This window comes from Parus major, chromosome 4A, assembly GCF_001522545.3.
Source record: "Parus major isolate Abel chromosome 4A, Parus_major1.1, whole genome shotgun sequence".
Taxonomy (NCBI): Eukaryota; Metazoa; Chordata; class Aves; order Passeriformes; family Paridae; genus Parus; species Parus major.
In genome coordinates, this window is record NC_031772.1 from 6,817,332 (window position 1) to 6,832,058 (window position 14,727).

General features: G+C 48.7%; 1 protein-coding gene across 1 annotated transcript; it reads left to right on the forward strand.

The window, feature by feature from the left end:
* The first annotated feature begins 419 nt into the window (after window positions 1–419).
* MMGT1 (membrane magnesium transporter 1) lies at window positions 420–5,197 on the forward strand. Its single transcript, XM_015626461.3, has 4 exons — window positions 420–524; window positions 1,053–1,105; window positions 1,922–2,025; window positions 3,025–5,197. The coding sequence occupies exons 1-4, from the start codon at window positions 443–445 to the stop codon at window positions 3,185–3,187; spliced, it is 402 nt and encodes a 133-aa protein (XP_015481947.1). The 5' UTR covers window positions 420–442; the 3' UTR covers window positions 3,188–5,197.
* The last annotated feature ends 9,530 nt before the right edge of the window (window positions 5,198–14,727 follow it).

Below are 14,727 nucleotides of genomic sequence, written 5' to 3' on the forward strand. Positions count from 1 at the left end.
GGATGCTTGGTTGTGTGGGACCCTGGTGCTTTCTTGCCTTGCCCCAGGCCTGGCTCGGCCAGGGGAATCCCTCTGCACGTGTTGTGTACATCCCTTAGCCCGTTTTTTCTTCCACCGGTTTCTCAAGCTTTGAGGTTAAACACGTGGGAAGGGAGAATTAACTCGGGTATCACTGGCTCTACGCTCTGTTTTCGGCTGGAAGGCATCCGGCCTGGCCCGGTGGAGGGAAGAGGCCCCTTCTCCCTCAGACGCCCCCCAAAACCCTCCCGGGGTCCGCTCACCCCCTCGCATTTTATCAATGGCCCCGCGTGGGAAAGCAGCGGCGTGGCCCCGCCCCCTGGCGCTGAAGCCGCGCCTCCCTCGCAGTCGGGCGTTGTCTGGCCCCGCCCTCTCAATGACGCCATCATCGCGCGCCGGGGCGCCCTGGCGGCGGCGGGCGGCTATGGCGGCGGGGTCGGTGTGGAAGGGGCTGGTGGGGCTCGGCCTGTTCGCCCTGGCACACGCGGCCTTCTCGGCGGCGCAGCGTGAGTCACCGCCGGGAGGGGTGGGCCGGGGCGCCCCGGGGTACCGGCACTCCCACACGGCCGACGGGGAGCTCCCGGGGCGGGGGCCGGGCCGGGCCGGCATCATCATCGTCCTCAGCCGCGATCCCGGCGGCGGGGGCGGCCCTGCCCTTGGGGGCCGGGCTGCGGGGAGAGCGGAGCTTCCGGGGGGAGCGCGGGGCTCGGCTCGGGCGGGCGCCGCAGCAACTGGGAAGGGAGGGAAGAGTGAAGGGTGGGAAGGGGGAGCTGGCGCCCGCCGGGTCGCGGCTTCAGCCTGGCTTCTGCCGCCCGGCTGCCTCCCGCCCCACGGCCCGCCTCCCTCCCGGCTGCTTGGGGTAGGGCCAGCCCTGCTCCGGAGCAGCGGAGCCTCGCAGCGGCACCAGGAGCGGCCCAGCTGCCCGAGGAGGCTGACACGTGTCTCTGCAGCCGATTCTCTGGGGGTTTGTGCTGCCGGGCTGTTTATTTGTATACACAGAGCGTTTGACGCGTGCGTGTGTTTCTGTTTTGTAGATCGTTCTTACATGAGGTTGACAGAAAAGGAAGATGAAACGTTGCCCATAGATGTAAGTTTTTGCAATGTGTGAAAGGTGTGACTGTGGGGTAGTTTAGTCGCTGAATTGCTTCCCTTTAATGTGCTGGGCAAGCATAAAGGATAATTTTTAAGCTGCAGTTTCATCGGAGCTCCCACTGTCAAAAAGAACCACATTTTTCATCCCAATTTCCTGAGTATGTTGTAGTTGTCAGTGAAACCAAACCCCAGATCCAGACCTCACAATCTTTTAGAACTACCCTGGAGCATCTTGTCCAGGATTCCCTGAATGTAGCTTGTGCATCCATCACCTCCTTTGCAGCATAAACATCGTAAACCCTCTGGCTCTGGTTGGCTGACACGTTTATTCAGTGTGACTGTTTGATCCCAGCACAACCTGCTTCAGGAGGGGGACTTTTATTTACTTTATTTGCTTGCTTTTCAAATTTCCATTTCAGTTATCTGTTCCCTCTCTCCTTAATCAGAAGGGCAGGGAGATCAGGTGCCCAGGAGAGCCAAGCACGGCGCCTGGCCTGGGGCTCCAGGCGTGTTCCTGGCAGGAGTTTGGATCCTGGAGTGCACAGTGTTTGGTCTCAGGCTCTTGCTGAGGAGCTGTGTGAATCCATTCAGTTGGTGCAACCCAGACCTGTGCTGAGGCAGCTGGAGCTCTGCCACAGTTTTGCTGTGCAAATAGGAGGGAATTTTAATTCTCCTGTGCCTGGATTGCCCACCTCTATTTGCTGTCACTGGATGAAAAGCTCAAGAGATACTGTGTGAAAGCTGAGATTTTTTGGTAAACATGCAGAACACTCAGTAATGGAAGTGTTGCACTGTGCTCCCTCTGTTGCAGATAGTCCTGCAGACTCTGCTGGCCTTTGCAGTCACCTGCTATGGGATAGCACATATTGCAGGAGAGTTTAAAGACATGGATGCCACTTCAGAACTCAAAAATAAGTATGTTTTATTTTTCTTCTTTTTGTACACACCTGTATCTGCTCCTCTGTGCAAACTGAAATCGTTTGTCCTTAGCTCAGTCCTTCAATGCATGCTGTAGGCAGTGACCCAAGGGGAACAGCCACACCAGTGAAAGCCAGCAATGTCTTGAGTTTTAGGGAGAGTTAGGTAAGAGTCAGAAATCAAATAAGCTTCCTGCTTTTCCTCATCTGAAATGCTGCTGTGCAGACTTGGTAGAGGAATGAAATGTGCAGGTGGAAGCAGAGCTCAGGAATCACCACCTGCTGTTGTAACATAGTCTCAGACTGCAGGGTTTGGCTCACACCTTACTTGTGTTTGCTTCCTCATTGAGTGTTACACAGTATACTCAAGGCAGGACATCTGAAAGACTTTAAGAAAATAAGGGATTTTGTATCAAGATTTTGAAGAGGATAGTTGGTTAGAGCATGCCAAGATCGTGGGTTCAGCTGCTTTATGAGCCATTCACTTCAGAGATGGACTTGATGATCCTTGTGGGTTCCTTCCAATTCAGAATATTCCGTTTCAACAGGAAACTGAATGGGCAGATGTTGCCTCTCTGACCATTTCCAAAATCACAGGGGAATAGGGGAAGTGAAAAAGTTGACATAATTGTATTTCAGAGTGTTCACCTAAAGCCTTTAGTGTGAGGCATCCAGGGGGATGGAAAGCTGAGCATCATCAGGGTGTTAACACACCTGACAGCTGAACAAAGGCTGGCATGTGGTGTGTCTGCAGGCAGCAGCCACAGGCTGCCCCTGAGCTCCAGAAAGGAAGGGGAAGTTGGTGACGTGGACATCTTGTGGTCTTTTTCACAACTGTCTGTGTATTTCCTCAGTGTTTAGGAAACTTAAAAGCAAGCCAGAGTTTTGGGTTGAAACTTGTATTTCTGTCTCTAAAGTCAATGCACCCCAGACTGACTGTTCTAAACTCCCTGCTCTGACAAAGTATTAACCTTGGCTTTTTACATTTATTTTGAAGGACATTTGACACATTAAGGAACCATCCGTCTTTTTATGTATTTAATCATCGTGGTAGAGTACTATTCCAGTCCCCAGACACAGTGAATTCTTCTTCAAACCAAGATGCTTTGTCATCCAGCTCAGCACTGAAATTTCGAAAACTTGAACCTCTGCGCCGCTAAGACTTTTACAGATGATACCAATAACCCAGGACACTGAGATGTAATATTCAAGTCGGGGATGTAAACACTTTTTTAATTTCTGGAGCAGTATTTATATTGATCTTCCAGACTTTATAGAATATATATATATATAAATATATATATATAAACTAATGACCTTCTTTGTACACTGTTAATGAGAATGACCGAATTGTGGATTGGCAATGCAGTGTAAATTCTACAGTTATGCTGTAAAACACATCTTCAAAGTTTCAGATATTAAAACGAGTTGCAGCTAACTTAACTTCAGTTAAAACAAAAAGCAAGCTAGTTTTTCCTGCAATTAATGTTCTTTGACAGGAGGGAATGTTTGAGTGTATTTATTTTCTCAGTTTGCTTGCACTACAGTTTATGGACCCCCTCAGAAATGCTGTGTGCACTGCATCACTGAACAGCAGGAAAAGGGGCAGCATCTGATCCTAGAATGCCTGTGGGACATCAGCACGGTGTGGCAGGGGAAGTCAAAGAGATTGCTTTCAGTTTTATTTTTTTACAATGCTGAAAAACAGTTGTGTGAAGGGTTATTCTTTTTTTCCTGATTTTTCACTACCACGTTATTTCCTCGTTGCCCTCCTTCGTTTCATGTAAGTTGCCCCAGGTTGCCTGGGCTGTGGCTGTGCATTGGTGCTTGTGTGGGGGAGGCAGCTCACGTAGATAATCTGCCACACTCCGTGTTCTCCAGCTGTGAGCCAGGGAATGTTGAACGCTGTGTACGTGCTGAACATGGTGTTGGCACCAGGTACAACCTCCAAGTCATCTTCATGTTTAAGTATCAGTAAGAATTGTTCCTTCTGTGAGTGATCCAGGGGTAGAGTCCAGCAGCTTGCTCTGTTTGCTGGCACTAATCCAGGACAGCTACCCCTTTCCTGCCAACAGAGCCTTCCACCTTGATTTTTCCAGCTGAGCCCTTTGTTGTTTTAAGATTACTGTCTTGATTTCATGTATTAGAACTGATCATATTGTCCTTAACTCTTACTTATGTCTAAATTCTTATCTCCCCTCGGGGGCTGAATCAATGCTAAAATCTCTCTTAGTCTGGCTTTTCACCTCCCTGATGCAGCAGAGGGAGGGTAGGTCGAGATACTGGTGGGGCCAGCGAGAATTTGGCCTAGTTGGAGGATGTTTCACTGGCACAATGGAAACTCAGCCTTTTGTCCTGGCATATGTTGAGTTGTGTTTGGTATTTTTTTAAACTGTTAAGAACTGTCAAAGGCAAAAACTTGGCAAAAATACTGTGTAAACCGAAGCCTCTTTCTAGCTCTGCCCGTCCTATGGAGTGGGTGCCCCAGTGCTCGAGCAATATCCGTGGCTGCTGCTCTACAATCACTCCTAAGCATCTGGGTTTGATTAGAAAGGGTTACTCTGCCAGCTGAAAGCATCTGAGCAGCAGGATTAGTTCCTAAAGTGTCCTGGTTCCCCTCTTGCTGGTGTCACAAATCAGCTCCTGCCAGCACCAAAGGCCTCGGAAATAGTATTGGGTCATCTCTCCAATGCGGACAGAGCTGTTCCCTTGGGGAACAGGGCTGCTGTGTGGCAGCTGCTGCACAGAGGGGAGGCTGAACATGGGCCAGGCGACCTTGTGGGGCAGAGGAGGGACAGAATTAGCAGGAGGAGGGAGAAGCACAGCAGGAGCTCAGTAACCACTGCAGTAGATGGGTTCTGCAGCCGTGGTTGCAGCGAGCCCTTTGCAGAGGGTCTTAGAGCAGAGCTGCTCACACAAAGCGTCTCAGAAGCCCTATTTGTCCCCATACAGGGACCTGCCCGAGGTGGGAGGTGCTGCTGGGACTGGGAGGTGGAGAACATCACCTGCTGCTCAGAGCAGGTGCTGCTGGGAGCACCCTGTGGCTGAGCCAGGGCCCTTTTCGTGAGGAGTAGCCTCACTCTGCAGCAGCAACGGTTCTATCACAAAGCTGTTCAAATTATTTTTTCTTATTGATCTCACAATGTCAAATAAAAATTGATATCCTTAAACTGCTTGTTTGTTAATTTCTGACCATCCTGGAGCCTGATGCAGCAAATCTTTGGTGAGTGACTATTTAAAAGTGACTGCCCAGCACTGACATGAACTGATTGCCTTAATTATGGCAGTTCTGTGTGAAAGTGCTGTCTGCCCTGCTGTTCATTACTGGGAGATAAGATCAGAAGGTGGGATCAAAATAGCTGCAAGTAGCTGAGTAAAACACTTAGGAGGGAAATATTACCAGCCTGGGAAATCTGCTTGCCTTTGAGGCTCCTTGTCATCCTCTCTGGCAGAGCTGACATATTTTCTGTCTTCAATTTAACCACAGTAAAGGCTTTTCTACCATGTGTTAATCCCCTGCCAGCCCACAGACAGGCTCCTGCAAGGTCTGGTGTTGCAACAGCCACTGGAGGAAACACTCAGGCTGCTCCTGAGGCTGGTGATAGTTAAAATCCTGGACTTGAGCAAGATCACTTTTCTCTCCTTGCTCTGCTTTTCCACTGGGGGAGGTTGAAAAGTTAGCAAAGCACTGGAGGAGTTTGCTCAACTACAGCATCCATCAGGATTGCACCAGAGACCAGCAGACTCACCCCATCTGTTTTCTGTGCTGCTGCAGTTCTGCATCCAGCACAGAATATAAGAGGAAAATACCAATAAAACCAGTGCTTTGGGAAGGGGCACCTTAACTATCTCCCAAATCCACCTCATGCTTACCTTGCAGCATGGGGTTCTTCACAGATGAGTTTCTCTTCTTGAAAAGCAAAGCAAGAGTTGAGCCAAGAGATTCTTGAATTAGACTGGAGAGTTTCCAGCCTCGCCCAGTGCACATTTACAGCCGTCACATCTTGAATTGCTTTGGCTACAAGCCATGATATTTCTACTACATTAAATAGTAAAATAAAAAATATGTGCTGATCATTTCCATTCATTGCTGAAGTAGCAGGTTTAATCTGCATTATTTTTGCAGGGTTTTTGAACTATTCCAGTGAAAGCTCAGTGGGGAATTGCTAAGGAGGGCAGGAGTCATTTACATCCTTGCAGGTGAGGAGATTTGGTTTGTTTCAGAGATTGGTCACTTGTGCAGCCCTCCCATGTGAGGCCAGAATAGGAGTGCAACTGGCAGAAGCTCATTCTGGAGGTCAGTAAGGGCTGAACTGCAGCACCATGTGTGGAAATTTCCTCCTGGTCACCCCCTCTGATGTGTCCCAGATGGAGCCATCGCTGCAGTCTGGTGCCAGGACCCATGTGCTCCATGCCCCACTGCTGCCCAAAGCTGGAGCACAGCTTTCTCAGGAAAGCTTATGGCCCCTTCCAGGTGCTCTGGAGCACCCACAATTCCCCTCGCTGAAGAAAGCAGGGAATGACAATTACTTTATAACCCTAAAATGATTTTTGGCTTCATTACCACTTGCTTGCCATGGTTCAGGTTCTCTTGCACTTCAGCACACTGCAGCAGATCTGCCCTTCATCTCTGACACCTGCAGGAAGGACATTATTGTGAGGACATCCTCCAGCTGGATACAACCCCCCCACCAAGAGTGGCACCATTTCTGCTCCTTTTTGCCACCTGCACCAAACAGCAGCAGTTTTCCAGCAGACAGTTTGGGAAGGCTGAGGCTCACCCTGCAGCATCGGGGGCCACGGCGCTGTCCCCGGGCTCCCTGCAGGAAGCCCCCCAGTTGGGCAGGGAAGCTGCAGCTCTGCAGTTCCCTGCTCTCCCAGCCATGCTGTGCCAGACTGGCATGCTGCCTGCAGAGGGGAAGGGCAAAGCAAAGCTATTTTGAATGTTAAACAAGCAGAAAAGACTTTGGTACCAGCTTTCCACAGCCGGTATTAATGGCAAAGGCAGAACACTCCTTGGATTTGGCCTTGAGGTTCACCTTGAAGCCATAATCACCAGGGGCAGAATCCCAGTGGAAATAAATCGGATATTCCGGCAGGTAAAAGCCTTTTAATCAACCCCAGGTTGGTCTCAGTGACACAAAGCCATTTCAAAACACTTTGGACTGCGATGAAAGCTACATCCTTAAAATGGCAGCTAATTAATTTTCCTGTCCTGCTAACTTAATCCTTTTTCCAGCCAAGAAAGGCAAATGGGAGTTCACAGAGCAGTGAGGCAGCCAGGAGCCTGGCAGCATGAGCAGGAACACAAGCCCCAGGGCTCCTTGGCAGAAGCCCAGGCTGTGCAGTGTCACAGCTTCCCAGGCCATTTTAATAGGAAGGGAGATGGAAAAAAAATAAATAAAAGGTGACATGTGGATTATCAATGGCTCCCCCTATGCCAGTGGTCCCGGGGAATCCACAGCCCCCACACAGAGAGATGTGGCTGTTTATTCCCAGTTCGTATCCCAGTGCTGGCAGGCAGAGCACCCAGCCCTGGCAGTGCCCTCCCTGCCCAGACTGGTGCTGGCTGAACCAGTTCCCCCAGGATCTGCCAGGGGCGGGCTGTGCTGCAAGGACACTTCACTTTGGATTCAGAAAAAAAAAAAAATAGAAGGAAAGAAAATATTCCCCTCCTCCCCCAAGGTATTTCTGCTGTGTATTTTAGAGCAGTTATGGGCCAGCCACAAAAGGCCAGTGCTGATGTCCCCAGAGCCCCAGGCTGCTCCAGAATCCCTTGTTCCCACCCCAGGAGGTCTCTGCTCCAGTGCAGGATGCAGGAGTGTCCTGTGTGGACAGCAAAGGCTGAAGCAGTGATTTATTCCCCATCCTGGACGCAGAAGTGCACAAAACAGGAGACAGCCCAAAGCACTTTTGGAGCAGCCAGTTTGGCAGGCAGTCCAATGAGGGCCTTCTCTTCCCCAAATCCACATCAGGCTGTCACTCCCTGGGCCATTCCTGAAGCCTCCAAGGCACCCACAGGCCTGGGTGAGCCCCCAGCAAAGCACCACCTCCCCAGCACAATGCAAAGCACATGGAGGGGAGAGAAGGGGCCAAATAATGCCCCCTTCTTGCCCAAGGCCACCATGCTGCTCTACAGCCTCCTGTCACACACAGATTTCTGCTGAGGGACCTTGGGGATGGTGGCACCATCTCAAAGTCACCAGCACCACTCTGAAGCTGGAGCCAGCTGCTCCTTCCGTACCTGTTTAAATACAGCTCCTTCAGGTCACAAAGGAAAAGCCACAGCAGAGCAAGGCCCATGTTCATCTCCCATAGGAGGGACCCACATATCCCACAGTGTGCACCAGGGCTGTTAAAAACCCAGGTCTGCTGGTGGCCAAGCACAGCCATGGCCATGCTGCTGCCTTGGGTTGTCTGGGGCTGGCAGAGAGGACAACCTTGGAAAGAGCCTGAGCTGTCTCCCAGCATGGTGGGCAGGGGAGCTCTGCAAGGCACTTTCTTCTCTGCCTTTGTGTCTTGTGCTCAGGGCAGCAGATGCAGAGCTTGAAAGGGGCAGACCTGAGGTTCAACCCCACCACATTCTGGGAGCAGAGCAACGGGATGCTCCAGAGATGAAGTGCAAGTCAAAACAGGAGCAGTGAAATAAGGAGTCACAACAGATGAGCTCCAGATAGAGCAGAGCACTCCATCAGCACGAAATCCCCCTGCAGGGCCCCACACCAGCCTCGAACTGAGCACAGCACAAACCTCCCAAATCCATCACTGGTCAATTCCTCAGAGAAGCTCCCACCTCGTGCTTGAGCCTGAACAGGGCAAGGTTTTCTACCTTTTTCTGGTTTCTTATCATAGCAAAAAGCTGTCCCTTTAATCTCCTTACCTTCACAACCCCTTCCCCCTTCAACAGTGGGTACACCAAGACCAGGGGTGCAAGGCAGACCCTGGGAAGGAGAGTCTGTTGTACCTACATTTGCAGGAATTCAGCTTTGGCAACCTGAAACCCAGATAAAAAACAGCTTTCAGCTAGCCCATGAAGTCAGAACCTCCTCAGGGTCCTGATGTGTGAAGAAAATCCACCACCATCGCTCAACCTATTATCCAGCAACTGTTTCCCATCACAGCCTGGGCTGTGACTCACCAGTTACTGCCTTTCCTGCGGGGAATTCACACACAGTTCCCAGGAGCCGCTCTGACCCGCTTTCACCTGCTGGAAGCCGCAGGGGCTGCCGCAGCAGCAGCTTGGTGAGAGCCTTCCCGGCTCGGTGAGAGCCTCCCCGGCTCGGTGAGAGCCTCCCCGGCTCGGTGAGAGCCTTCCTGGCTCGGTGAGAGCCTTCCCGGCTCTCCGAGCCCCAGCACGTCCTGCCCACATCCAGCTCCCAGCGAGCCAAAGGCTGCCGCCGCTCACTGGCACTCCTGCCCTCTGACAGAACTCCTGCGGGAGGGTTTGATGGCTGTGATACACTTAAAACAGCCTCTTCCAGAGCTCCCGAGTCCCCCCCGCTGTCTCCTTTTCCACTAATGACCATTTTGGATAGAGGCTTCTAAGTTCTGTGCGTGCAGAGGAAGGAGCCCTGAAGACATGGATGCCAGCAGAATTTCAAAATGTGCTTTCACTGAGCTGCAAAAGGAAAGGTGCTGGAGCTCGGGTCAGAAGCCAAACTAACAAAGAGGCAGTACCACCACAAGTGCTTGGGCAGCTTCTCTGCAACCCTCCTACCTTCCTTTCCAAGCTCCTGCTTTTTTCCAGCCCCAGAAGTACACTGCTAGCCAAAAGGCACCCACCGCAGCCACCTCTGTGTGGAAGCAGTAGGGAGCCTGTTCTGTCTCCACCTCACGCTGCTACCATGCCAGACACATCTAGCAGGTGGGAGAGCACAGGGGAAAAAAAGGAACTCACTGACATGTACAAGAGCCCAGCAGCCAGTGTGTTGGTTTGTGGTGGGATTGTCCACACCAGGGAAATAATTCAAGTATGCAAGACCAAATTAGGGTTTTATAATCATCTTTGTTAGTGACACACTATATGACCTTGGGTAAGTCCCTCCATCCATCTTTAAAGACTCTCAGAGGAGAGCCACAAGACTTTAATTAGCAGCCCTAAGTGCTCGAGATAGTTTGTCTCTTTTCCAAAATAACCAACTGCAGATGAATTGGAGCAATCTTATTTTCAAATTCTGCAAGCAACTGGGATCCAGGCTGCTCTCAGATCAGTCACTTCAACAACATAATCAAAGTTAAATGTGCCAGCTGTGCATGAAGGGTTTTAATATGCTGTACAGACTGGAAAACAGCTCAAAGAATCAATGTTATTTTTCCATGGCTGGGATGTCACTGTCGAGCAGCTGCATTATAATCATCTGCAATCAGCAAAATGCCTTTTTTTTAATCACTTTTTAGTCTTGGGGAACAGGGCTCATTTTTATTTCTGTCCTACTTAGGAAAGCACCCTTGATCCCTAGACACCCACTGCCAAGGGATCAGGCAGCCACTACAGCAGCGTGCCCTGACCAGACCTGTGGCTGCTCAAACCCCAAATAACCTGACAGCCTCCTCAGCTCTAACAGGAACTGTACACACTGCTACCACCACCTCAAGAAACACTAAGTGCATTTCCACAAACACAGAAAAATCAGCTCCAGTTGCCTATTGTCACTGATCCAAGGCGTGGGATGGTTCCAGATCAGTCCCCCCCTGTGGGAAACCTGAGCACAGCTCAGCATCCTTCTCTGCGAGCACCACCTCTGCACAAGCACATGGGTCACAGCTGCCAGGTGAAGCAAGGGGGAAAGTCTCCCAACTCCATTCTTCACAAAAGACTGAACCCCTCTTTGATATATTCTACATGTTAAATATTTACAAATACATTTTAACATTAAAATATACACCTGCTATGGAGTACGTGACAAAAAACAAGCTGACCACGCAGAAAGAGCTTTGCCCTAACTACCAAAATACTTTATAACCCTCTCCTCCTGTTCAACATCCTGCAGGGCTCTAAGTACTTTTCAAATGAGCACTCACCATGGGGATCATTCCCAAAAAGCTCTGTCCCTCCTACCAGCTGCTCAGCAGTGGTGAGCGGAGCACTGGGATACAACAAATTGCCAGAGGTGTCCAATATTTTAAGGGACATTATGCAAGACTGGTTGCTTTAGAGGAGTGACAGTGATTGAGATGACAGCAAGCATATACAAATGCCAAGGATCCAGCTACTTCCACTGCAGCTGGAGCTGGTCCAGGACTAGGAAACAGCCATCAAATTCCCACTGCAGATGTAAAGATAGAACTTCCCCAAGCTCTTACAAAAACATTAGATCTCCAGCAAAAATCTCAACTGAGGTTTCCATTCCACCACCCTTCCCAGGCTAAACTATTATTTTGGACTGCAATATAAATTGTTTGAGAGCTTCATTCCGAGCTCAAAATCTGAAGAAATATGCAGCTGCTTTGAGCACTTCCCAGCTCCTGGTAAAGGACAATTTTCCTTACATGGTACCAGCAGTCCCCATTCCTGGCAAAGCCATGTGGCTGAAGGCATGTGCATCTCAGTTCTTCCACTGCCTGTGGAAATATCCTCCAGCATCTACCACAAGACTGTACAAGTCTGTACAACCCTTTAACTCCTTCCTTGGTGCATCCATCCTCTGAGTAATCAACTGCTCAAGGCACTAGATCTGTGCTCCCAGCCCTGAGAAGCATCTTGTGCACTTTTAAAATGAAGGCTCTGATGTGGAGAGGTGAAGCTGAACCACCTCCCACAGCACACAAGCTACAACTGCCTTCCCACAGCCCCTGTCTGCACTCCCAGCTCCACAGACAACCACAGAGCTCTCCTGCCACAATGCTTTAGCCACTACCAAGAGACAACACCACATCACAGACTGAGAGTAAGAAAAACACCAATGCCAAAGCCAAGCCAACAATCTTTTGGTGATGAAACAAGAAGCCAGGTTGCAGCTCAACCTAATGAGTAATTTCAGGAAAGTTCAACATTTTTTGTTTAGTCCATCCTCCTTGAAATGATCTCAAGATTCAGATTTAGAATACAGTTTAGTAATTCCTGCAGGCCAGAAGATTTTTGCTAAATCCCAAGGCATTCTTCTTCTCCAGTTTCTTCCTTTTCCACTTAGAATAGACTTCAGTTTGTTTTTGCAGACCTGCAAGCAGCAGCTCCTTTTAATGCCAGTGACTAACATCCTTCCTCACATCTCTGCCAAACCTCCTGTCTGCCAGATCTGAGGTGACTTTGGCCTTGTTTTCTGCTTAACTAGGTTGCACATTCTCAAGACAAGCACTCTCAAGTCCATTTGCTAAAGGTGTGATGTTGCCATGTTGCTGGAATGAAACACTGTAATTGTGCTTTATAGGTTTTTTTAACTGTTTCTGTTGTGTAATACATTTCTTGTATTTTTCCATCAGAAGTTTCTTAGTAGATGCTAAAAAACAGACCAAAAGAAATCAAACTCAACAGCCTACGCTGCTGCCATTTCAGTTTAGAGGAAGAACCAGGAGAAAATTACCAGATGGAAAAAAAAACCCCAAAAAATAGGTTTGGGTTTGTTGTTTTTTTTTACAGTCTCCTGCAAAGGGAGACATACAATTGCTTGACCACAGCACAGTAACAGACTCTGCAAATGCTATTTTGGAAGATAAAAATCACTCTCTGATGCTGGTTAAACATGGGCAAGAATACACGTGCCAACAATAAACGCACTGCGCCCCCAAACTGGGAACCAGACGCCTGCCATAGTGACCAGCCTAGGGGCTGCATGGCTTAGGAGGAAAATACCTGGATGTCTACAAGGGAAAAAACAAAACTAACACACACTGAGGAGGCCTAGTTAAGAGAGGGTCAGAAAATGGATGTAGCAGAACTCACACAGGTATCCGGACTCCAAAGCACCTCACAACCCTTCCACCCAAGGCAGGGAAGTGCTAAATTTGTCAATTCAGCCTGTTAAACAGTGCTCCTTACAGGAAACACAGAGCTGTATTTCTTCCCTACTTCCCAACATTCAACTGTGCCACATTATTTCAACGTTACATAAACAAGGGTTCAAATATATAAGCTTGTGCAAAGCACAAGGGGTTTCCAATTCCCATCAGTGGACCGATCCTTACTGAAGGACGCTCCTGCTGTGAGAGGCTCACCTGTCACACAGGTCACAGCCCTGGTGACACAGCTCTTGTTGCTGGGCTGTGATCTGTACCAGGAAAGGCAAGGCCTGACACCAGCATGGACCTCCTGGCTGTCCCTGAAGTGCCAGCACAGCCTGGGACTGTGTTCAGCACTGGGGTCTGGCTCACAAGGAATTCTCTCCATTAAGAATCTTCTTAAATCAGTTGTGGACAATTTTCTGCTTCCTAAACAAAGTCATTTCCATGTGGAATTCAGGGCTGTGTGTGCACTTCAACTGGTGTTGCTCCATTTTTTCCATCTCTGCACTGCCACAACCCCTGAGAAAATCTTCCTTCCTTTCTTCTTATGAAGACTCATGTCCAGTTCACTATATGGTTTCTGCTCCTCTAATATTCTAACCCAAATTCAATCTATTCAGATAAAATAATGGTGAGGTAAGGGAAAATTCTCATTGTTTGCACTTGAATATTTTGTAGCTTCTGAGGTGCAAGATTCCAAATAGGTGAATGAAAGTTACCAGCTCCCTGCAGCTGATTTGGCAGCCAACTGCATCCAACCAAAAGAGCAGATTTACACACTAATAAGGTCACTAGTAAAAAATATGGTCCCTTCTTGGACACACAATGATCAAGCGAGTGTGTCTGGAATCAGTGATGAAAATTAAATAGCCATTAACTATATGGAAGAAAGCTGTCTCCTCTTATCACCTACTATTTCAAGAATAGCACATTACATGCAACTTGATGCATTTAACCAGGCCATTTTACAAGGAGGTATGCACAGTATATCTGACCCTCTGTAAATAAAATCCCTTGTGAGAGTCCAACATTTGGCATGGGAGGTCCATCACAGTGACAAACAGCTGCCACGTGAAATTTGATGGAGTAAATCCCCCTTAGTATCATTTCAAGGTATTTGTGGGGTTAAAAAAAAAATAAATTTAATTTTATTCATCTGCACAGATGAATAGAAGTTTCTTCTAAGAATCAGGGCACTTTTATAATAATGCCTTCCCCTATGTCACTTCATTCATATACACCATGACAGAGATTTGCTGTTGCTGTATTTCATTTCCTTCTTGAATTTAATTTCCTTCTTGGATTTCACTGGTGTCATTCCAATGGTCAAACTGCATCTTCCAAGGAAACCAAGGCCACTGCTTTGGAGCGGATGGAAAAGATGTCTCACAGGCTGGTTTGTACTAAAAATACCAGCAGGAACAGAGAAGTACAGGCTCCCCACGAGAATCTGTTTCCCTGCCTGGCCATTCCACTGGAATCCCTGGGATATTTCCCATATGAGGCCAAGAGCACAAATCAGCATGAGCACAACTTCAACCTGTCTTTTAAAGAAACCTGTTAGAGGATCAGAGGACGTTATGAGCGAACAACTGAAAGTACACACTCATCCCAAGAGTCACTTAATACTGGCACACTACTGGTACTGCTTTAGAGAGAAAAAATCATTACATGCAGGTGGCTTCAGTCTTCTTTGTATGTTCTGTCATATATGGAATTGCCTTTGGATAAAATGGTTAAGAGGAACAGAGAAGATACCAGC

Excerpts from the sequence above, each read along its gene's own strand:
- MMGT1 (XM_015626461.3), top strand. The coding sequence starts at position 443 with ATGGCGGCGGGGTCGGTGTGGAAGGGGCTGGTGGGGCTCGGCCTGTTC. Across the intron at positions 525-1,052 it reads GGCCTTCTCGGCGGCGCAGC|ATCGTTCTTACATGAGGTTG; the intron begins GTGAGTCACCGC and ends TCTGTTTTGTAG. Across the intron at positions 2,026-3,024 it reads ACTTCAGAACTCAAAAATAA|GACATTTGACACATTAAGGA; the intron begins GTATGTTTTATT and ends TTTATTTTGAAG.